The following is a 25505-nucleotide window of genomic DNA, read 5'->3' as shown; positions in this document are numbered from 1 at the left end:
CTCATTCATTTATAAAGTAAAAAAAAGGAACAAATCAATGTAATAATACATACATGTAGGCTTTGTAGTCAGTGCCAATTTTCTGGATTCTGATGTCGTATTTGGAGTCGATGAGAGGTTCTGTGGTGGTGTATGTCTGGGTGAGGGCCACAACGCTGGCTATATCCTGGAACTTACTGTGATTTTCCACCTTCACCTGTACACAAAAACAGACACATATGAATGAACTAAGCAAAATACTAGGGATTTAAAAAGACATCAAGGCAACAACATGATGCAGACGGACATTCTGATAATATTCCAGTTGCTTAAATTTTAAGGGATAGTTCAGATTTTTTGAAGTGGGATTTTAAAGGATTAGTTCAGACTCAGAGAGGTCACACAATAACACAAATAACCTCATCAGCTGAAGTGGAGGTAGACGAGCAACTCCTGTGTTTGGTGAGGTAACTGTTTTTGTCAGAGGAGTCTGGTGGCTTTGGGGAAAGCAATACTTGCCATAAAATGGCACTTCTCTGTCAGAAAAAGCTGTGTGAGGGCAAGGTAAAGCAGTGAAAATATTCTTAATGTAGTGTACACTTTAACTGATATAGATTTTTTCTTTGGTGGGCCTTTTTTAGGTGGCTAAAAATAAATTTTGCTGCTGACCCTGTCCACAGCAGTACATTGCTTAGCTTCCTACACCTGCTGCTTCTCAAAACTGGAGGCATGCAACTACCATCTACTCTAGGTAATACTCAAAAAATCTGAACTATCCCCTGAATTGCATATGTAATTAATAGGTCTAAAGTTTCTGAAAGAAAAAGCCAGGAATATGGCACAACAAAACTATGCATTCTTTCATATTACTGCAAAAAGAAAAATCTTAATACCTTTCCTATACCAGAGTGGGCGTGTCCGATCTTCACAACAACAGGGAATGATGGCATGCTCACCTTAAAAAGACAGAAAGAGGTATTGCCTTATATTCTGCTTCACACTTTCATCTTGTGTTTTCAAAGCTTTTTGCAGACCATTTGCAGCCAGTGTTTTGTTTAATACTGAAATGATATTTGGATGCAGTAGAAAGTGGCTGATAAAATGTTCTCACCATCTCCTTGTAGTTTGGGTAAAAGGTCTGCTCAATCAGAGGGAACTTCTCAGCACCCAGCTTCCTGTGGGTGTTGATAAGTTGGGCAAACTGGACAGACAAAAAGGTAAACATTCAAGTCAAGGCAAGTTAAATTTCTATGGTACATTAAAACAATAAGCTGACCCAAGTGCTTTACAAACATAGGCAGAAGAAAACGAAACACCAGGATAAATCAATGAGTGATACGAAAACTAATAAAACAACATTATAACAGGCCAATTAGTAGTAGCAATTTAAATGAGCAATATGTATTAACTGCAGTCCAAATAGCAAGTTGGAGCCACAGACTGTATATTAAATGGGATGAAATCCTGTTTAATATACAGTACATATATTTATACAAGTCTAAGGTTGAAGTAAGTTGTTCCCTCCTGCCCCCTCCTCCCCAGACTCGGGGAAGCTCTGTAGGCTGCAGGAGCTCCACAGGAATGCAGGACACATGCAACATCAATAACAATCGAGGATGAATCTTACACTGTAAGTTGATCATCTTTTATAGCCGCCAATTTTCTGTCGATGTAAAGCTAAGCCTGTTAGTCTGAAAACAAAAGCCCACTGCTCTGAAAATACACACTTTTTGAGTTTCGTAACTACCTGCCTTACTGCCTGCCAGATCCATTAACATAATGTTCAATTTAAACGTTATAAGCATCTACTCTTTCTAAAAGATTATTAATGATTTCTTACAAATCATAAACAGACACTAACTCATTCAGCGAACATTCTGCATTAATTTTTACTCAACAAATTAACATGAAAAGGGCAAACTGATTTCTGCCTTATGTACGTTCAGAAACCAAAGTTGTGCTTTGAACGACTCAGTATAGTAGAGGGGATCTGATGTGGTGGAGGCCACAACTGAGAAGGCGTGGTCACCCCTGAGCCTCTGCTAAGCCCAAGGGATGACCACAAGTGACTGGTCAGACAACCTGAGTGACCTTGGTTGAGTGTGAGGAATTAAAAGATCAGATAAGAAGGAGGGATCCATGAAACGCTTTGGAGACAAGTAAGGCTTTAAAATGAACTTGAAAACTGACAGGCAGCCAAAGGATGGAGGCAAGTACATTTACAAGCAGTTACAGAAATCAATGTGAAGGGTGGTAAAAGCATGGATTACTTTTTCAGAATCTTGGAATGATAAGAAGGGTTTTACTTTTGCTAATTGCCTGGGTCCAGACCTTCAAATACACCCACTCTGATTCTCTTAAGATGGAACGGAGTGTCATGAGTTGAGAGTCTGATATCAGGCAATTTTGTTAAGAAAAAAAATCACTATTTCACGAAGGATGACAGTACGCCAGTCTTACTTAACCGACACAGAATGGTGGTGAGTTCAGGAGGACCAAAGAGAGCCACTTCATTTTTTCAGTTTGTAAATAAATAAGATATGATTCATAAGTAATTTCACAAAGGAAATTATGGTTATTTAATAGACAAAATGCCATGCAGACAGAGAATAGATCATTGTTATTGTCCCCCCTGTTGCAATGCTTTACAGTAAAGCTCTCCCAGGCTGCTGAGTGCCTACCGCCCACGGCTTGTCACACAGGTTGTAGATGGATGAAAGAGAGTTGATGCTTGGGACTCCTCCGTACTGCAGCCCGATGATCAAGTTGCGAAAATCCTCATTCTGGGTCATACTGAAGGCGTGCTGACGAATGAGGACAAAGTCTGGCTTGAATGACCTAGAAGACAAAATGATGGCACAGACGACAAACTGTGGTAAGTGTTGATAGAAACGTGGATGAGTCAGGCATTCAGCAGCACCGTAGGTGGATACTTGGAGGAGAAATCTTTCCTTCTTTTCTGTCTTTGTCTGTGTGTGTGTGTGTGAAGGGGGGCTTGTTTAACTAAATTCGTAGGCTCCAAAAGCTAGGAGACCACTATCCTTGTGGGGTCCAACCAGCTTTGTGGGGCCAAAATGCTGGAGCAACAAGTAAGGAGCTGTTTGAGGGTTAAAGGGATAGAGTTTGGATTATTTGAAGTGGGTTTGTATGAGGTACATATCAATAGTCATGTGCAACAGTAGATGCTGGTCAGCACTCCCCCAGTTTGGAGAAGCAGTAAGGAGTACCAGCATGGAAGCTAAGTAATAAAATGCTGTGGACAGGATCAGCAACAAAAGGTATTTTAGCAACTCAAGCAAGGTCCATACAAAAAAAAAAATCAATGTCATAAAACATAACATAAAAAAAAACCAAACTGGAAAAAAAAGGGTTTTTTTACATTGGAAAACGGGTCACCTGTCAATCAAATTCATTGGGAGATTCTGCAACACTCTTTTCCTGTGAAACTCCAGCAGTGTTTTGTAGACAAAAAAAAAACCCGACCTTCATTTGGCATGAGATGAGGAGTAGATTTTTGGAGAACTATCCCTTTAAGTGGCTAAAATATGTTTTGGTGCTGACTCTGCAGTACATTGCTTAGCTTGCATGCTGGTGCCCTTCCCTGCTCATCCTAACTGGAGGCGTGCCGACCGGCATCTACTGTAACACATTACTATTGATAAATACATCAGACAACCCCACATCAAGTAATCCAAAATATCCCCTTAAGACTTGGATTTAGCATTAGGATTAGAGTTAGGCTTAGTTTAGGGTTAGGCACTTAATTGTGATGGGTATGGTTAGGGTAAGTGGCGAATGCATTATGTCAGTGACGAATATAGTAACTGTGTTTGTGTGTGTGTGTGTGTATGTCTCACCTCATGACCTTGGTTCCATTTCTAAAAACTTGCATATTCACGTTGCAGGTCCCGTTGGCTTGAGCCACAACATTGATCTCACTGAATTCAGCCTGAGGAGTTGATTAGAGAAGCGTGTGAGGACAGAGTGCTTAAACGTCTCTATTCTGTTTTACATAAGTACTTAGAATGGATATCATTGACTCGGTGAAACATACCTGCTCCACTTTGATGTCATAATCCCCAAGTACCTTCTTTCCCCGGAATAATTTTGCCCTGGTTAAAATAGAAACACAGAGAATGTATTAACTTTTAATGTAATGAAATATAGAGATTTCCAATTAATTACCAGTCCAAGAGTAAATCTAGCATTCAATAATAATTATCACTTTACAACAACCTGAAATGTGATTTAATTATTAATATAGCTTTAATATTACAACAGTTTTAAAGGCAGTATAAATGACCCCTCCTAGGTCCTCTCCCTTTTGGAAACTCGATCAGTTTTCTCCTTTTTAATACTTAGATATGTTAGATGCTAGCCTTGACTATGTTCAAAAGAAAACCAAATTCTGAAGATGGTTAAAAGATGCTGCTGGGGGATCTGCCAAAGAAACATATACTGTATATAGTCACATCTTAATTTAGCTAATCTGCATCAATAGTTAGTTAACTGGTTAGCTAGCATTCTGATGTCTTTTTTGTAGTTTCCCCAGCAACATCTTTTACTATCATCAAAGTCTGTTTTTTTTTCCAACATTGATGAGTCTAGCACATAGCATATCTAGGTACAGGAAACAGGAAAGAAGAGAGAAAGAGGTTCTGCTGGACAGGGTTGCCAGGTCTGTGTGACAAAACCAGTCCAGATCAAAACCAGACTGTTTGTGTGTCTTTATGTGGGTGTGCTTGTGATGTGTGCTGTCTGAAGTCAATTTGGTAAGATTTAGGTCTAAATAAATGATTTCATTTCAAATATCAATGTGTATTTATAGATATTAATAAAGTAATAGGTCCATCCAACCAGCAAACAAAAAATTCAGCCTGAGAAAAATCCAGACCTGGCAACCCTGCTGCTGGGTAGCTTGTTTAACTGTCACTGAGGCACAAAGTAAAACAGTCAGTTTTTAAAGACATGCCTACCACAACATAAACAGATACAAGTAAGCATTTTTACTGCCTGGTCCACTAGCAGAACCACCCAGCGGGGTATGATGCAGTAAGGTGACATTTATTCTGGATACACTGAATTCTCAATTTCAGAAAATGGTTGCACCTTTTCATGAGTTGCGTGATTGAGTGATTCAGCACTTTTCAAAAAAGAGAGTCTCCAGCTTTTCTGGCTTGAATAAAAATTACACCTGTGGGTTTTTCCCAGAATGACCATTGAAGAGGGAATCTTTCCCTGTGGGATTTAAGATTAAGATGGATCAGTGTCTGACACCACAGACAGCTAAAAACTGCAGAGGCTACACAGTAATTGTCAGTGTGCTAACAGTGTGTTCGATTTCTTAGGCTTTTTTCCTATACTGATGTACAGGAGCTGGACATGACGACATAAGCTCTGACAGCAGAAGCTACTGCAGTTATCCTCAGTAAATCAATACTAAAGGGGGCCCACAAAAGAACCCTATTCCTATTTCCTCAAGTCGCTATGGAGGAGGTTTCATTCTGGTTTCAAGTTCATACTTAAACTAACAGCAATCCACTGCAGTGTGGTGCAAAACATTATGAAACTACTTTTACTCAAATGGGATTTGTAGAATGTCCATGTTTCAGTATGGCTACGCTGACATATTTTGACGGCACCTTGTGAAGTTCCTCTTTTTCTTAGTTTATGTCACCCTGCTGTCAAGTACCCTGCACTTCCTGCATATTTAGTGGGGAGGTAAAGCTGAATAATTCATCCCCAATCTAATTAGAGCACGGGGATCTATTTGGCTGTGGAGGAAAACAAGCATTAAAATATGAATCACAGCATCTATATCTGGGAAAATGAAAAGCCTGCTCTGCACAGTGATGAATGCTCTTTGGCGATACATACTGTAGACTGAGACGGTGTTTCCAAAACACAACCCCCCTGAAATAAACACAGACGCGAGACATGAGAAAGACAAGCCTCTGATTTCATTTTGCCATTCAAATTTGAATCTTCAGCAGGGGGAATGGCTTTGTGGAGGAAGCATGATGTGATTATGTGTTCAAACTATGTTTTATCATCACCTTGAGTCCAGCTCAGCATACTGACCATAAAAGCCTTAAGAAAGCACCATGTTTAGCATGATCTTTCAGCACAGAGCATTAATTTGCATTTGTATTTGACGGTCACGCCTCAGCTCCTGTAGTTAAAATTTAAGCCTTTTCAGTGTTATCCTTAGCTTTCATCCAAAAACAAAGGACATTATCAGTATATATTAGCACTATTTCCCATACGGAAAAGAAAACAACTTGTGTTTTAAATATAGTGTAAAACCCTGGTTCCAAAAAAGTTGGAATGCTGTGCAAAACATAAATAAAAAAAGAATGGGATGATCTGCAAATTATTTTTGACCTGCAATTGAAGTGAATTCAGTACAAACACAAAATATATGTTCAAACTGATGAACTGGATTGTTTCTATAAACTCATTCTTAATTTGAGAACAGTGTCAGATCAGCAACATTCTGTAAGTGTTTGGGAACTGAGGACACTAATTTTGAAGTTTTGAAAGTAAATTTATTTCTTATGCTTGTTTGATACACAACTTCAGTTGCTCAACTGTCCACGGTCTCCGTTGCCATTTTTGCGTTTCATAATAAAACACGTATTTTTAAAGAGAGACAGGTCTGTACTGCAGGCAGGTCAGTCTCATACCTGCACTATTTTACTATGAAGCCACGCTGTTGTAACACGTGCAGAATTTCTTGCTGGAATAAGCAGGGACATCCCTGAAAAAGACGCTGTCTGGATGGCAGCTTATGTTTCTCCAAAACCTGTATGTACCTCTCAGTTTCAACAGCGGCTTCACAGATGGGCCATGGGCGCTAACACAACCCCATACCATCACAGCGCTAGTAACAATCTGCATGGTTCTTTAGCCCAGAGGACACAATGTCCAGGATTTCTGAAAACAATCTGAAATGTGGACTTCTCAGGCCACAGCACACTTTTCTACTTTGGATCAGTCCATCTCAGATGAGCCTGGGCCCAGAGGAGTCGGAGGCGTTTCTGGAAGTTATTGATATTTGGCTTCTACTTTGCATGGTAGAGTCTTACTTGCATTTGTTGGTGCAGTGACGAAGTGTGTGAAGTGTTCCTCAGCTCATGGAGTAATACACTTTACATATAACTATGACTTCTATGATCATAACTTCATGATTTACTAGTTAAGTCTGAATCAAGTAAACATTATGTATGTTGTTCATAAGTAAACTGAAAATTATGTTTTCCATTTATCTTTCATATGTTTGTCATTAAACGTTTCTGCTTATTATAATGATAGTGGCAGTTAGAGAGAGGCAGGAAAGGCAGGGGAGAGAGAGCAATGGGCTGAGGAATTTCATGATGACTGTAGTTTTTTAATATTTAAATGTCTCAGTTGTGTTTTTTTTGTTTGCATGTGTCATACGTGTGACATCTTATGTGTCTTGTACAATTTGTACTTTGCACTAGTATTTTAAGTTTGATGTTACACGTGTCTACTAAGGATACTCTATGTGGATTTACTGTCATATGTAGTACTTAAAAGTTCCTAAATTATACAAGATTCATATAACACAAATTCACTAAGGATCTTGTATCTACTTTGACTGTCATATACATTACTTAGAAGTTTCAGATAAAAGCTATAAACATTTTGTATGGGTTCTGCCTTTGCCCTTGACAAACGCTCTGGCCTTAAAACTGGAATTAGTCTCCAGGCGCTGTGCCTGCAGCTGCTCACTGAGACAGAGAGAGAAGCAGGATAGTGTATTGTAGATGTTTACTTGGATCATTCATTTGCAAGAATCGATACGGGTACTCTTGATTTGAATTAAAGATGAGGCGAGAAACCAAACAAGGCAAAATTCATTGCTCTTTTGTGATTTCAAGTGGAAGTAAGACAATATAGACATTAGGTAATATATAATATACACAATGAAAAATTAATCAACTTCATTAATAGTTACAGGCTGCTATGTTAAAGCATTGCCAAATTACATACTGCTGTGAGAGAATTTTTCATTCAGATGATTCACCCGAGAGCTCGGTAATCGGGAGCCCTTGCTGAATTTTAATGTCTCATCAGTTAGCCTACTTAACATTCACTCTAACATGTGGGTACTGTTTGAATAAGGTTAAGCTCACAGTCCAAAACATTCCTGTCTTGATTCAAGTTAAAGCAGTCCCCCATGTGTTTTTGTACCTTTGAACATTAAGTGGCTGAATTAAAGGAAATCTAGTTTAAATTAAACTACATTATAGAGAGAATAAGGAAGCAGTACACACTGGCCATTAGTCTGATAAGTAATACATCTGCTCCTCCTGTCAAAAGAGAAATTTATGACACAGCAATGGTTCCCTGGCACAAAACGAACCTCTCTGAAAGAGCTTCATCTAACAAGTAAAAACACTGGCTGAATGACAGAAGACGTCACTGTCTATATGTGCTGTGACTCTGGCAATCACTCATTTTATCAGCACACGATTTATCCCACACAGTTAATTATTCTGCTCAACACAACCTGTTGCACAACAAAGACCTTATTCAAATAATTGTCCGTGATCATGTCTTCTGATTCTAAAATTGCAGGATATTTTGCATTCGGTACTGTGAAATTTAACAACATGTGCAACAGGGATGTAACAATATATTGAATACTGTGATACTGCAATTAAAAAAATGTCTTAATATGGTACTGAACTGCTGCACTGTTTTTAATATGCAATTGTACATACATGACTTGACAGTTATTGCCAAAGTCAATTCATGACAACTTTTTGCACATGTGTACATCATGGCTTTTTTTTAAACATTTTTAACTACCAAGAATCTAAGAAATAGTCAACATTTTTTTCTCTACAACACCTAGAATTCATTGTAATTTCCTTGATATACTGAAAATGCTTGAACTGACTCGTGGCAACAAAGAATCTAGACAGTATGGAAACGTCAATGTGGGTGGCACCATAAGTACTAAATACAGTATATTTTCACAGTGTCATTGTAATGTCTCATCACTTATATATATATATATATATATATATATATATATATATATATATATATATATATATATATACACACACGTATATATCTCATCTGGGATTTGACTCATTTCATCTGATAAATAGATGCTGATGGCTGAACCATCTGTCAGATGTAATTAGTCTGAAGGACTTCCACTCTGTGTCTTGGGGCCACCAGGTCTCATCACTCATGTTGCTTTCTTTTGTTGCAGTGGATACAAGCAAAACAGCTCATTTCACAACAAGGTACAGAACATAAATAAGCCCTCAGACTCAAGGTGTGCCAACATTACAGAAAATATTAGCTACTCAGCAAAACCTCCATAAAAATAAAGAGTCATTTCATCTTCTTAAAGCTTGCCAAAAGCTATATATTTTTTTTAACTTTTTGCCCCGCTCCTGCTGAGAGCTGAATACAGAGTATGCAGTATGTCAAACAAGTCAGTACTTTTCTGAAACTTTCTTATCCAAATCATTCCCAATGCAATATTTGTGTCTTTATGTTATAGTTAATGGTCCAAACAGTACCATCTCAGATGGCAGCACTACATTAATACCTATGCCACCGGATATGAGTAAAGTAGATCTGCATTGCTATGAGTAAAACCCTGGCTACCGCAGTGACTTACTGGGTGAAAGGTCTCTGAGAAGCAACCAAAAGAAGCCAAACCTAGTGAGCAAACATGTTCAACTCCCCACTCAAGTGATATTGAGCAGCCATGAAAAATAGATGCAGCACTCAGACAGAGGAAGCCTTTTGAATGGAGTATTTTAGCCGATCTCCCTGGTGGACGTGTACTAGATATATGAAGCAAGAAAACATTACAAGCAACACTAGTCTGTGGAGTTAATGAACACATCGAGATAACATGATATTGATGAAACTGCATTAGACACAGAAATAATGTAATACGGGAAATCATTTTATGTTTTTCTGAAATACAGAAGAAATACTTGGCATTATATCATGTTAAATATTGACAGTAAGAACAATGGGGTGTGCAGCATTATCTTACTCCCAACCCAGCCAACTCAATATTCCCAATTAGAATGACCTTTGATGAATGACATGGTTTTAGTTTAATGTATTAGACTGTGTTCTTCTGCCAGTGTATTGGCACATCAGACTATAATCCTTATTCCTCAACAAGCAGCTTCCTTTTCACTTATAACAAATGTGGAACAAGTGAAAGCATAAGGCTGGACGCTGGCATCCATCCCGCAGACGAGGGTCTGATCTTATTAACATTGATCAAGGTTTCTATTATATAAATGGCCAGTCCTGCACACACATAAACAGGAGAAGATGACACTGCAAGGCCACCTTAATTAGGCAAGCGGATATCCTAATATTTGTGTAATTTTGTGTGTTTTGAGCAGTACATGTAGCTTAATCAGTGGAAATTGAAATTCTGCTAGAGCGGCCATCTTGTTACGGTTGCTACATGATGCACAATACAGACGACATATTAACCTTGATGTGACACATTTTGTATACTTCATGACATATCCTGCATCGATGAAGCCCAAGTGTAAAGGCTTGTTGCCATCTGTGCAGCTCGCTAATGTTGTCATGATACCTGAATTTTACACTTTGATGCAATACTAGTATTAAAACAATAATTAATTCATCTTCTGATACAACAGCAAAAAAGCTCCTTGGCACACAACATAGGATCATTTTTTCCTCTTTTTTATTAAATTAACCTGGCACAGAAAAAGCCACTGAACACTGTCTAGTTTTGCTTTGCTGCAAATCAAGGTTCAGGCAGGACAATAATGAATGAATGGAACTGAGGACTATTACAGACTACTACAGACTATTACTTACTTAGATCATTTTTTATAGCTTTGGTATTTTTGACACCATCAAATTAATAATTAACAGAGATCATATAATTTTAAACATGGTATTAAAAAAGTATTGACACTTTTGGCAACCTTACAGCATGTTTCAGGATAGTTCACCTTTTTAAAATCAGATCTAACAACCAAATATTGTGATACTGTCAAATGGTCAAAGAAGGGGTGTAGTTAATTCAGATTTTATTTTCAGTGCCTCAATAAAGTCCAAATATTCCACAAGGTCAGCATATCATCCACTGTGAAAGTAGTCTCTTTGCACTGTATATCAGTAAAGTGTTACAGAGTTGAGCTTTAGTTTTGTGCTTTTTAATAATGTCCACAAATAGTACGGCTGGGCAATGTGAACAAAATCAAATATCATGAGATTTTATACCTCAATATGGATATTGTAGGAATGTTATAATATTTTCTTTCAGAAAATCCTAGCACAATGTGATTTTTGATGGATAATAATCAGTAATGTGGATATAATGACCAAGTGAGTAAAGGAAAATAATAGAACAGCTAGAACAGTCTGGTAAGTTCAGAAAATTACTATAATGCAGCCTTTAAATCTAGGACAAGAATGCTTGTGCCATTTCAAGAGATACCGATAAAGTTTCATATCATTATATCACTATAATTTCAATATATTTCCCTGCCTTATGAAATATTAAACAATAGGAGGCAACAGAAATCACAAAGATGAATTGTGTTAAAGTGTGGGACATCCACTGCATTATCCAGCTACACAGCTCTTCACACACACACACTGCTGTGGAGAATATAGCAGCTGTGTAAACAAGTGTTGATCATGTGGAGACAGAATTAACACATTCTTTACTTTTCAACAAGATATCAGTCCCTACGCAAAATTAGATTTCCTCTAAATCTGACTGCATACTCATTTAGAGCACTTTAATTCCTTACCACAGTAGACAGACAGAACAGAAGATGCAAGTTACCACTGAGTAAGATCCCCCGGGACGATGACTGGGACAATGGACAAAGGCCACTGTTAACATTTTACACAAATTTTACCTAAATATGATTTCTTAAACTGAGGAAACATTATCATATTGTAGATATTTCACTTGTGTATAAAGAATTTTCACTCTTTCTTCAAATCTATAAAAAAAAAGTGGTTAATGGACAATGGTGCCATAGTCAGGAGTAGAGGTTATTTCATTGTTTTACTTTTTGTCGGTGCTTATGTGTTCTTGTATATTATGATTTAAAGTGTTTATATGCAAATGGAAATTAAGATTTGCCTGCATGGATAATCCTGGCACATTTACATGATGCTCCCAAGCACTTGTGTTAATTAATGTGCATTGTCCCTTCTTCGATAAATTAAACATAAACAATAATAAATAATGGCCCTTTCTCCCAGCAGGCTGAGAAATATAGCCATGCAGATGATGGTATTTGTGTTTTTACTTCGCCATCTGTGGTACACCACTTGTAAAATGGAGTAACCATCATACAAGAACCCTATGCACCATGTGCTGCAGTTAGTTACATTAATTGTTCCCTATGTTAGCGCAGGGGATGTCACGTGAGCTGCGATCAGTAAGCAGGGGGAAACCCCATTGATGGAGGGAAAGCACTGCAGTATTCAGAGAAATAGTGTACATTTTCCCAGTTGTGCACGACCTGTGGAACATCCATTTTTAAGACACCCTACAGGGCAATCCTGTTAATGATTTTGGTTAATTTGCCCATTTTTTTTTTACAGGCAGCTGCCATAAATCATTCCTTCTGTTGCTCCAAAATGTGTAACAAAATGAAATACTGCAGAAAAATATTTCTTACAACACAAGACAAAATAGGGACAATAAAAATCCACTGTCTTGGTGTCATTACTGCTGAAACTCAATGGACCGTGTTTTCTTTAAGTATTGGCTGCCTCTGTTGTAACACTGGCATGTTGTACCATCAAACCACAGCAGCAGCGCCCATTCACATCTGCAGGGTGCTTCATGTTGTTTCAGTGCTTCTTTAACCCTTACCTAACTACTACATTCAAAGGAATCATGGGGAGAAAACCAGCATTAAGGTTGAGCAAACAAACAAAAGCCTATTCATGGTTTAAGGTGAATTATATAAGTATGGGAACACATTGTCTTACCATTCCTGCTGTGGTTCATCAATTACCAGGAGAATCTTGAACTTCTTAGGTGTCGTGACTTGGGTCTGCTCCACTAGTCCTGCTGAGGCAGCTGTCTGCTTCACAACGTTGGTGATGGAGCTGAAGAAGCCCGCTCCGGTGGACTGAGCCGGCTGGGGTTTCCTCTCTGGAGCAGGGGAAGTGGCTGGAGGTGTAGGCCCAGATGTAGGAGACTTGGCAGGGGTGGTGGAGGCAGGTGGAGGAGGCTGGGGTTGGTCGGGCCTCTGGAGGTCTGTCATGTAGCCATTGGGCAGGTTGGAGATGAACGTGCTGTCCGAGAGACGCCGACGCAAATAATTCATGGCTGCAGCAGAGAGAGCAGGAAAGTCAACAAGCACTGGGTGTGGAGAAAGATTCTGCAGAGGAGTCCCTGTCCTCAGCGTACAGATGATAATGGCTGAGCTCTCAATGCAAAACTCCCAGCGAATGTACTCCCTCCCAGTTCAGCGGAGCATCCTTAGAGCTCCCCCTCACTGGCTGTGACGCTACACCCTCCCTCAACCAATCCCCTTACCCTGTGCTTTCCTCAACCATCGCCGGTGATGCTCCGGCTGTGCCTCTGTTTCCTCCTCTCGTCCTCTCCTCTCACTCACACACTACCCCTCCCCCATTTTCTACTGCCTCACAGGCGTCATGCTTTCTTGAACCACAGCATTTATAATAGAGGGGTTTCCAGTGTAAGTGCAGGAGGGTATACAGAGTACTCCAGCACCATCGCCTTGCTCCTGCTCTCTCTGCTCCTCGTGTTTTCCCTGCCCTGTGTCCACGCACAGCATGTCTCTGTGTGTGTAAAATGCAGCCATGAAATCTAAAATGGCTGTTAGGACTAGTGGGCAATGTTGAATGAGAGGACAAACGTCACCAGCAGTCCCCTGGGACACAGATGCATGCAATAAAACCTCTTTCTTAATTGAATTATCATTCTCAATTTCCGGAAGAAAAAAAAACATTTGAATGTCAAAGGAAGCCGCCAATAATCCTCCTCATAATACATTAACAGGCTGCTCTAACAGTCTAATATATAAGAAATATAGGGGGAAAGATATAAGCTGTGGCAGACCACTATGTCTCCAACACAAGTAACTGGTGGACATTTTCAAAATGGCATAGGAAACAAATCAATAAATCTATAACTTGCCATGCTCAAAGGTCACCACAAATCTGATCCAGTTTCAGTCTGAGACACAATAATCTTAGGATTTTATACATCTTATTGTTGAGGCAATGAAATCCTTATTTCTCAGCATTAATATTTTCTATCAAACCACCATAAAGCTAGAATTACTAGTTGACTGGTGCCATTATGCTGAAATATGCTCAGCTGGTTAACCACTGATGTCTGAGCACACTCCTTCGGCCATCAAGAGATTTAAACCACACTGACAGGGACAGAGAGGCCACCCTCCAGTGGTCCAGAGCTAGGACACATGGAGTTGAACTATGATGAATTGTTTACAAAATATATCCTTGGATTTGCTTTTAAATGTCGACTAACTAGGGTCTAAGTTAACATTTAGTCCAAATGCCCAAATTAGCTTTGCATTATTCTACTAGTACAGGGGTCTACAACCTAAACTCTCAAAAGTTAATAAGGCTAAATTCTCTATTGTCCTCAGACACTTGAATTTTTTGGATTTGGCATCTGTAGCCAGCCTAAGGAAATGGCACCATCAATAGATGTAGGCTATGACACCAATTTTAATTGTCAGTTTTGTAGTGAAGCTGAGCTTCACATGAAAAGTGGAGTCCATGACAGACAAATCCCAGCTCTAATTATAGTTTGCATGTTTGTATTTTGTTAATATTGTCATTCTGTTTCTCCATATTGTAATTTCGTGGTCACCCGTTACTCTTCACACATCTGTTGTGTGATTATTTGAGTTTTTTCTTGTTAAAGCAACACAGAGTTTTTCCATGATTAAATATAGGATCTAATAACAGAGGGTGTTGTATGTTGGACAGACTGTAAACCTCTCTGAGCCATTTTTTTTATTTCTGACTTGGTGATATACAAAATAAAGGTTCTGCATGGTGTGTGTCATTTTCTATATGATGTACAGCAGGCCTATAATATGTGGGACAGTATAGGGTGCACATCCTCTTGACAAAATATCAACTGAAACTGGAGCTGGATGTGATGACTAGTTTTCCTTTTTAGTATTGATAATGAGACAGAGATGGTGGTGCCTTTTTTACTTGTATATTGGCTTGAGGAAAGCTGCACTCAGCACTGAATCTTATTCATGGGTGTTAGGGTGACCTCAGCTGGTAGTAGTGATGTAGTGAAGCTCACCAACCAATGTTTTTTGTAGCTGTCTGTACTGTTTTAATCTATTTTATGTGTCTTTGTAGCAGTCATTACTGTTTTAATGTATTTTATGTGTCTTTTTTAGCTGTTATTACATGCACATGCCCAGGGCCTACACATGGAAATTAACTGGGACATTTACAGACATATTCATTAATGCACACTGTCCCTGTAACTTTAAACTCTATAAATAAGTGGTTATACCCTCATGTCTGGCCACCACAGAGAGTAATGCCCATCTATGAGAACCTTAGACTGTATGAAAAAAAAAAAAAAAAAAAAGTAAAAACATGGTGAACAACTTCACCGATGGTCAATAGAATTAAAGATGTGTGTTGCAGCTGCTTTTAGGAAAAAAGTGCAAATAATGCCTCACATGTCATCAAAAAAAAAACAAAAAACATCAAACTTTTTAATAAGATATATTTAATTTTCTATTATATTATTGCTGTTTTGTGTTAGGTATACAATTTTCCAGCCGTGTCTCTAAAATCATTTTTGTTTTGGTAGCTAGTTATCGGTGAACTTTTTGACAGGCAGAACTCCATACAGTGGTTCATATCAAGTTAACAATACTTATGCTGGATAAATGTAGCCTACCTTTTAGCTGAATGTCATCACAAGATGTGTATCCAGCAGATTCCCATACACGGTAACTTCGTCCTAGTTCGCCTCGTCTCCGCTAGGGCCGCTCACCACCTCTTTTGTGTGAAGACTACTGCGGTGGGAAAGTGCGTGAATGCAGCGTAAGGGCAAGCTGGGCTAGCCGTGCTGATGTTGTGGCTGTGAAGCTAATTTTGTCGATGAAGTGAGAACATCAACGTTACGGTACTTTGCGGGACATAAACCCACTGGACATAAGCCAACTGTAAGTTGTCACTGGCGAGGTGTACTTCAACGGTTGTTCGGTTTTGTTAGCTGAATCTGGAACATTTAAAGTAGCTGACTGCAAAGTTGGAGACTAGCAAGGGAACAGCTAACTTTGGGTTGTGTTACAAAGTAGCGTAAGCTAAAGTTAGCTAGCGAGAGTGCTAGCTCCTGCAACTAAAATAATAGTTGACTAAGCTAACTAGTGTAACGATATGTGTGAAACGGTTCACTGTAATAATAACTATTACAACAATCTCAGCGAGTCTCTCTTTCTAGTGTAACTTAGGTAGCAGTAAAGTTAGGTAGCTGGGTAAAGCTAGCCTAACATTGTAGCCGTTAGCTGAGCCTACGTGTTTAGATAGCCTGGAATCGTTAACGTCAGCGTCAGGATAGCTATCGTTACCCAGCTAACCGCTAACTTCGAGAGAGCTTTAAGTTAACTATTTCCATTAAATTTTCTCAAATGTACATAAAGTTAGTATATCTGTTTAATATGTGATTTTTTTACCAATTTTTCTCTCCCTCAGGTCATACGTTTTTGTTGCCATCGCTGGGATATCTTGCTAACATCAATGTTAGCAACTAGCCTGTTCGTGTAAATGCTAGTCACTAGAATGGACCTGTTGAACTCTCAGTTCCTGGACAAGATGAACAATAACATCGGTAGACTGCACTACGAAGGTTAGTTTGCCATGTTTACTTGTTGTAGTGCCTTTTATGTTATGTGTTTAACTTATTTGAGGAATTAACACCTTGTGAGTTTTCTAATTAACCACTAACATAATCTTGTTTTGGTTTGCGACTGACGTCGACTTCTACCCACCCCATGGCTAGAGTCAAACACACAACTTTACATTAATTTTGATCCAAGATCAGTCGACAGGGTTCAACTCGTACAGTCAGCCGAGGGAACCTTAGTGGGTGTGTGTCTGTGTGTTTTAATTCTTATACAACTCTTGTGGTCAATGTAAAGCTATATCTTGAATACCGGAAATACGACGCAAATAGCATAGTATTTACCCTGTGAGAAAGTATACATCGAGAGCCGACTGAGTCTCTGAATATAAAAATAATCTAACAATTCAGTCTGATATCAAGCTACTGAATAATAACAGCAAACTACAAGTTTAGTCTTATTTGATGCAGCATGGTCAATCTTAAAGGGATCAAAAATACATAATTTTTCTCTTAGCTGCAGTGCAATTTATCTATCTAGATCAGTGTTTACCAAAGTTTTTTCCTGGGGACCCAGTTTTTTGAAATGACCAACCATTGTGACCCAAGTCACAATAAGCCTTATCAGTAAATTCTGGTAAGAGTTCATTTGTGCTAATGTTCCTGACCATTTTTATTGTTTATTTTTATTGACATTTTCAGGTCACCTTATATTATGTTGACACTTTATTGAAAACTTACATATAAATCTTTATAAATGAGGAATCATTAGTTAATGGGTCATCTCATTGTTTTCCCATTTACTCTTATTAGGAAAACAACATGGGACATTTTAGCCTACTTAATAAATGAGACAAAATAACTACATGTAGATGGAATTAACTGGCTCTTGTTTTCTTCCTCTCATTTTAAATGCTTTATAAAAGGTGTACTGCAGATATAAATCTTAAATGTGCAGAATTTTCTCCATAGTAATTTATTTATTTGGGGACCCAAATAAAATCTCCTGTGATCCAACCATGGATCCCAAACCAGTCTTTGGGAATAACTGATCTAGATTGTTTTGGTGTGAGTTGTAGAGTTATTGAGATATCGGCTGTAAAGGTGTCTGCCGTTTTTTTTTTTGAATATAATAGACCTGCATGGCACTTGGCTTGTGGTGCTCAAAGCAGCAAAAGAAGCACAGAAAAAACAAACAAACCCTCAACCGCAATCTCTCTTTCCAGAAATCATCACACACAGGATAATCCACTAACCTTGTTGTGAGCAGTTTGATGTAGGAACTGTTTACTTTCTCCCAAACTACAACCACCAACTGCACAGAAAGAAGCTTGCTTCTACTCATGGAAAAGAGGCTACACTTCATTTGTGGAAGATGCCATTTTGTTTACATCCTGTGCCGTCACAAGCCTCTCATCCATAGAAATCATAGATTCATTCAAGTTAGATACATGCTTCCTTCTGTGTGGTGATGTAGTTGGCACGTGTAGGTTGATGAAATCAAATGATTAAACTGCTCACCACCAGGTCTCGATTATCTTGAGTAACCATGTCATGAATTTTGGAAAAAGACGTTGCTGTTGAGTTTTTCAAATATATATATTTTTTGATGCCTTGAGCACCATAGGCCAAGTGCATTTTAGTTGCATTATGTTTGAGAGAAAGCAGACATGTCTACAGCTGATGTCTCCAAAACTCAGCAACTCACTCCAGGACTATCTAGATGGACAAATAACACTACAGGCTTGAAGAAAATTCTATTTTTATTTAGATACAAACTGCCCCTTCACATTTTTTGTGCCCATAGGGAGACTGTATCCCCCATGAAATATTTGGAATAAAGTAAACACAGGGAAATGTCTTGAGATGATCAGTGTATGTTGTTTTTGTACAGTGCATTATGTAGGATTACGTGACTAAGTAGAATGCACTTAATTTAACTGTTTTCTACTTTATTTTGGACAGGCATACACTGTGGCTTGCTGAAATTGTAATCTGGTTAACTAGTGTTTGCATTAAACCTGACACTTCACCTGACTTTTTAGAAATTGTTAAGATACCGTAAATGTAGATGTATTAGGCTATCATAGTTTATGTTCAGTGTGGAGTTCTGTACTTATTGTTCAATTTAATCTAAATTTGACTAGAGTTTTTGTACTTCTTTCCCACAGATGAGTCCAGGACACCCTCCCTGCCCACTGCTATGTCCAACATGACTGGGCCTCCTCCACACTGCCCAAGCAAGCGGAAGTATGGTGAAGAACAAATGAATGACCGAATCAACTGTGATGATGACCACATGACCAAAATGAGCAGATTGTTTGCCACTCAACTGTAAGTGCCTTTCAGTTATGATCCTCTGTCAAACTTGGCTTTGTCCGCACATTGGCTCTTTGAATTTTACAGGTTGAATAAATGGTGTGCAAAGTATCTTGTGTTCCAAATGTATTAATCTTTGATCCATGCAGAATGTGTTATGGAACATGCAGTTCACCAGACACTTCTGTCATTATCATACTAAAAAAGCCAAATTATTATAAATCATGAGCTGTCTTCAGTACAGATGTTGTCATTTTCTTTAGTTTTGTACAGTACATAATCTTAAATGGTTTTAATTTTGTATCAGTTTTGCTGACCTGGCATACCATAGTCGATAAGATGAGCTGTTTTACTATAGCATACTGTATCACAATGTCAAGGACACACCAGAACTCACATTTGTGCATTTATATTATTACATGACATCTTGAACAAAATCTCAAAATTGGAGTTGGTTTGCAATGGCTAACTAATGGAAATGCTTAGAATAGCACAAGGTAATTTTACGATTATTATACTTGATGTAATATGTTTTTTTATTAGTAGAGCTGCTATGGAATCATGTTTTTTTCATTTTCCCAAGCCCAAACATTGGTATTTACTGATGCCTTATTATATAGGAGAGCAGTTTGCTATTGCTGTTTGTTTGTTTGTTTTATTTTCACACTCCCCCTAATGGAGGGTGTCTTAATGTGTGTGTCTTTATCTTGTTGTGGCATTTGATGTGTCTGATCCCTGGCAGTCATAATCCCAAGTTTGTTATAAAACTAGGAACTAGTTTGAGATTCTGAAATAAAATTCTGATTATGACCTTGCAACATTAACATTAACTCTAATGGAATGCAAACCCACCTCCTGGCTGTGATGTGCCACAATTTTAAGAGACATCTTAGATTGCCAGCACAACAAAGTCTGCAAATGGGAAATCACGCATATAATCTTTGAAGTAATTCTAAGAGATGCCTATAATGACGAAAAGGCTGCACACAAAAAAAGACAACTAAGACCACAACCTCAGTCTACTGTGTGTGCTATCATCTTTTTATTGACACAAGATGTGACAGCTAAAGTATGAATTTTATATGAAAAGATAAAGCTGTTGGTGCTATATATTTTATATGTACTCTCTTTATCAAGGGCCCGTCCCTCTGCTGGAGACAACCGTAATGAGCACTGGAGCCACAGTCGCACTCCTGTGGAGCAAATTACTTCCTCCTCTAACGGTCTCCATGGGAACCACCTGTATGCTTCCATTTCTGGCTATGCTGTAGACCAGCCTCTGGCTCTGACCAAAAGCAGCCACGACGTGGGAGTCGGGGGCAAAGAGCGGACTGTCATGAGTGCAACCGTCGAGCGGCAGCAGGTTTGTCAACTTATAACACTTATGGAGGGTGCATCTGATGTTGAGCAGCAAGAATGAAAGCTCAAAACTGTAAATATGGTCTTGATGATAAACTAGTGTGATAAAATAAATAAATTATTTTTATGCTGAATAAATTAGATAAATTAAAGCCCAATTCATGCTTGCTGTATCCATGTTGTCACAAGGGATCAAGGGATCATAAAGGGTGTACCAACTGCTACATCAGTGATGTCGACTGGCGGCTGTGGGCCACATCTGGCCTGCCAAGCTTCTCACCCAGCCCGCAGAATGGCCACTGATTAAAGCACTGCAATATTTATATATCTGCAGTATTACAAACAAGATGTCTGTGAGGAAATCCCATAAAAATACTGTATTAAGTTACTGCTAATGCAAACCAAACATTTCCTACTGGCGCAAGGTAACTGTTGAAATGCGAGTTGACTTTGTTTCGAAGCCATTACAGTGAACTTTGCACTTACTGCTATCGTTCATGAAAAATGCACTTACAAAACAAGACAACGGTCATTTTTGTCATTTCTGGACATCGGATCAGTTTGAAATATTGCAGGGAATAATGCAACAAGAAGGAGCAGCCACAGTGAGCTGTTTAGATGAAGAGCAGGCAACAGGCTTCACAACTCCAACTTCTCAGCGAGGTAACCAGCTCTTTTTAATGTGCCCTGCTGTTGGCAGAAATCAGATCATGGTTGCTCAATTGTTGCCTTGACTTTTTTTTTTTTTTTTAAACAACAATAAAACTGGTTCAAGTTGATTAATATTCCTGACAATCAAGACTGCATTCTGGAATTATGTGTCTGTAATAAGTCCTCAGTGAACTGCCTCCTTTGCAGACATCTGAGAGCGTTTTCTAGTCGATTATCATTTTAGATTTCCCATGTCTGTTCACACTGATAGAGGCACATAACAACAACATTAATTTTGTTAGAGTGAAAATATAAAACAAGAATAGCCTCATTTGGCCAAAGTAGATAAAGTTTAGTTATTTGAAAGCCCAGCCCTCATAGTGTCTTCTTAGAAATATTCTGGCCCTGGGACAAATGTAGCCGATGACCTCTGCCCTACATAGTACTGCGTCTGTGTTAGCTGATTGTATGTATTTTTTTTGCCCTATAGAATCGTCCCTCTGTCATTACCTGTGCCCCTGCGAGCAACCGCAATTGTAACCTCTCACACTGCCACATGAATGGCTGCTCACCCAGCCCACCTGCTGAACAGAGAAAGACCAATGGTAAGCCTTTAAAATGTAATTACAGTGTATACTGTGTAATCTGATGTTTATATATAGTAACTTGAAAAAAGCCCCTCTATATATTATTCATATGTTCACTATAACGTTATATTGAACAAGCCCAGTAATGTTTTTACTGCAGTCAACAAATGACTAAGACCAAAAGACATCAACATCTGGTTGTAGTTTAAGGCTTATGATAGCTAGAATTATTCCAGATGTTGCATTTGTATGACAAAGGTTTAATGCAACACTCATTGATGAGGTTTCCCATCCATATTATGTGCTCAGTGGCTGTGTACTATATTTAGGCCTATACTTGTCAAATTTATACATGAATTATGTTTATGCTTTTGAGATCAATACCATAGGTTTAGAAGCAGCTGCTGACAGGACATACAGAATGACTTAATTGAATTGTTTTTAACATATAAAATTCTGGTCAAGTGTAAACTTGACAAAATTGAATGTGTGTTGCCTCGGTGCTTTATTTTTTACTTCCAGAAAAAAACTAATGTCTAGAAATAATTGTAATGTTAGCACCAACGGTTCATCCCTAGATTTGAGCCTAAAAGGCAGAGATGTTCTTGAATTATTCTGGGTGATGCTGTGTATATTTGCATTAAAAATGGTACAGATCAGTCGATTTCCACTAATTCCTTCACAGTTCAAAATAAGTTAAAAAATCATTATTGTTGAGAACAGTGTCCTCTCTGGTGCCAGTACTACTGACCTGTATTATATTTTAATGTGTATAATGTTGGCTATCCAAAACATTTTCAAATCTCCCCTATATATTGCCCAAAGTTTGACCAAATATAACTAAATATTTATTTTTATGGACTTGGACTTGGAGTAGTCTTATCTGTTTGTTTTATACATTACATGCCTTTAATAACCAGGTTTTCGTCTGCTTCATCCACATATACTTAGCTAACACAGTAAGTGATCCTGTGATTGAGGAGCACTTCCGTCGCAGCCTTGGAAAAAACTATAAAGAGGCAGAGCCTGTGTCCAACTCGGTGTCCATCACTGGTTCAGTGGATGACCACTTTGCCAAGGCCCTTGGAGACGCTTGGCTCCAAATCAAGGCCAAGGGTGGGGGTCATCAAACTCCAGAGGCAGATCCATGATGCAGCGGGAGTAAATGTTACATACACTTGCTTAGTGTTTGCATATGATAGTGGAGATTGCCCACTGTCATTTTTTGCCAAGCATCAACTTCCCGTAGCAAAGAACAATGAAAGACATGGTGCTCACATACGCTGTTCCCTTGTGGACCTCAAGGTCATATTTGTGCTCTAAAATTGGCAAGGTTTCTACTGAAGAAGAGAAAATAATAAATAGTTGGGTTGACTATGTTAGCTGTACAATCATAGATTTTATTTTACATTGATAATGAGATTCACAAAGTGGTCAGTTGTTAGGAGCTCATGTTCTGTTTTACCTGCCTTTCACCTGCCTTGATAGCCAAAGAAATTCTCTGCCTTTCCCCATCAACATATAAGCCATAGATCTGGTCTTTATTGTTTTCATCCTAAAATCACACTGCTTTTTAATCTCTATTACTTGAAAATACAGCCAGGTCTCATTTGCGATATTACATTTCTGACCGTTTAGGGAGCAGGATACTATAATGCAGTGAAGACTGTAGTCCCCCCTGCTTTCTGAAGACACTAGACTAGTCTTCTTTATGATCCCGAACTGGACTTATCCACTGTTAACTAAATAATTTTAGTTTCCTGTCTATAATGCTCACTGTGGCTGATTACTTAGTAAACTAATATCAATCATAGTAGATGTGTCTAGCTAGAAAGCATGTTTCAAATAGCTGGTTTCTATTACAAACCTTATTCTATACTATATATTTACTCAGAATTTATTTTTTATCTGTAACATTTAGAAATACTCACTGCTGGTACAGTTGTACTCAATATATTTTTTGTATCTGGTTTTCATTACTATATGTAGGTGTATATCTTAGCATCCATCTACAAATCACAGCCTCTGGCAAGGTTGTTTGAATGCAGTTTAAAAGGCTATGCTGCTTTGTTATTCTGTGGAGCTGGATGCTATAGCTTTATACATGACTGAATACAGCTAAATCGGACCTTCTGTAGCACAGTCTATTAGCAGTGGCTTTATTTATTCTGACCATGTCAATACAGTCATGTTGACTTTTGGCAAAAAAAACATACTGACAATGGAATTCTAATTTTGATTTGTTTCTGTCTGACAAAACAGTTGATTTCCCTTATAACTAAGATGTTAATGCACGTGCATTGAGTGTCCTTAATTCACGAGTAGGCATAAATGTTCCACCATGATGGCCTGACACTGAACAGTCACTTTGGTTGTGTTTTGCAAGTATAACTTAAGTAGGGCTGCCCTCAACTGAAAATTCTCATCAACTTGTCATCACTACGGACGACGTGTACTGAGAAAACAAGTCACAAATTTACAAACTCACTCCTCAACTGCTTCACGCCTCCTGTCCCTGACTGAACTTTCTTCATCACACCCGGAGTCACAGTCCGGTCGAAGCCATCATATCGTTAAACTCCCTCAGGGGTTGTATTGCCTGTCAAACCGGCCTTCATTGATCTCAGACATGTTATCCCATAAGACTGCTAACTTGCTAATGGCAGTTGCAGCGCAGTCAGCAGCAGTGTGCTGGATAAAAAGGTCTGTGGTGCAACTACAAGGCACAGCTCCTAAATGGAATTTGAGGTTTATTTTTTTTCTGTGACTAACGAATAAATGAGAACATGGTCAACTAAGATTCTTTGCACCAACTAATGGTAAGTTGACTATCAGGGGGCAGCCCTAAACTTAAGTGACAGTTAATGTGTGTCTTTTTTTAATCAAGGTGATGTCATGGTGTGAGCTACAAAAATCTTCCTTTACTAAAGAGAAAACGTGTGTTGTTGGGTTTTATTTTAGATTAATTTCTCACCCTTCTGGAATTCTCTACTCATAGTTTCATAACCTGTTTGTCAACACTGATTAAGATATAGTATTGCAAATTCAGATTTTTTTCGTATGTCATTAACTGTCTGTGAAAACATATACATTTGTATTAATATTCTACAGTTTTTTTTTAATTGTTACATACACTATCCTGTCTTCATATTTTATTTTACTCTTAAGACTATCATTGCGCCGCGCGGAATGATCATAGATATTTTGTTTCTATTCAGAGTAGTTTACTCATATGTAGCATGGATGCTCATTATCTTCTAACCATGCTTTTTTGTCTTTCTAAAAGTTGATTATTTTCCCACAAATGTCAGATGATGAATAAGTGCAGGAACACAAACAGTCTTTTGTTCAAAGACTTTCTTGGTGCAGTGTCAGAAAGACTTCTGTACTAACAGTTTTAACGAGTTTGTTTAGCTTTCTGTGTGTACCTTAGTGGAATTTAGGGATTATCGTGGAATCTTCTTGTTTGACACAAGTCGATTTTTCAGTAATATGTTTGGGGGTATTAGTCCATTTTGTTATTTAATTGCTTCATTTACACTACCTGTATCTCAAAGACTGTTTGCAGAAAGGACCTGCTCTAGGTGTCATCCACATTAAAAAAAAAAACACTCGTTCACTTGTCCTTATTTCTCTGGAAGAAAATGCCACTGTTTTGTACTTAATTTCTTCCAAATAAACAAACAGATGCCTAACTTGTA

The 25505-nt window shown here is 38.4% G+C and overlaps 2 protein-coding genes across 2 annotated transcripts in view; one reads left to right on the top strand and one right to left on the bottom strand.

Annotated features, from left to right (window-relative positions):
* syn2a (synapsin IIa) overlaps window positions 1–16079 on the bottom strand; it is a 20196-nt gene extending 4117 nt beyond the window's left edge. Inside the window, exons 1-8 of the mRNA XM_084720725.1 lie at window positions 15944–16079; window positions 12997–13339; window positions 4034–4091; window positions 3837–3928; window positions 2661–2817; window positions 1091–1180; window positions 873–935; window positions 54–196 (exon numbers count right to left, since the gene is read on the bottom strand). Of these exons, the coding sequence (XP_084576851.1) occupies window positions 54–196; window positions 873–935; window positions 1091–1180; window positions 2661–2817; window positions 3837–3928; window positions 4034–4091; window positions 12997–13337 (944 nt within the window). The 5' untranslated portion in view covers window positions 13338–13339; window positions 15944–16079. The remainder of the gene's footprint in view (window positions 1–53; window positions 197–872; window positions 936–1090; window positions 1181–2660; window positions 2818–3836; window positions 3929–4033; window positions 4092–12996; window positions 13340–15943) is intronic.
* vgll4a (vestigial-like family member 4a) lies at window positions 16076–25505 on the top strand. Its single transcript, XM_084720726.1, has 6 exons — window positions 16076–16211; window positions 16741–16894; window positions 19060–19222; window positions 20345–20570; window positions 21708–21822; window positions 22756–25505. The coding sequence occupies exons 2-6, from the start codon at window positions 16813–16815 to the stop codon at window positions 22953–22955; spliced, it is 786 nt and encodes a 261-aa protein (XP_084576852.1). The 5' UTR covers window positions 16076–16211; window positions 16741–16812; the 3' UTR covers window positions 22956–25505.

The sequence above is a fragment of the Lutjanus erythropterus genome, chromosome 6, assembly GCF_056507025.1.
Source record: "Lutjanus erythropterus isolate fLutEry1 chromosome 6, fLutEry1.hap2, whole genome shotgun sequence".
NCBI classification, from domain to species: Eukaryota; Metazoa; Chordata; class Actinopteri; order Lutjaniformes; family Lutjanidae; genus Lutjanus; species Lutjanus erythropterus.
This window is presented reverse-complemented; position numbering and strand designations above follow the sequence as displayed.

Bases quoted from the DNA above. Each gene is read 5' to 3' on its own strand.
- vgll4a (XM_084720726.1), top strand. From the start codon at position 16,813: ATGCTAGTCACTAGAATGGACCTGTTGAACTCTCAGTTCCTGGACAAG. The intron at 16,895-19,059 runs GTTAGTTTGCCA...TCTTTCCCACAG, and splicing joins CGGTAGACTGCACTACGAAG to ATGAGTCCAGGACACCCTCC. The intron at 21,823-22,755 runs GTAAGCCTTTAA...ACATATACTTAG, and splicing joins TGAACAGAGAAAGACCAATG to CTAACACAGTAAGTGATCCT.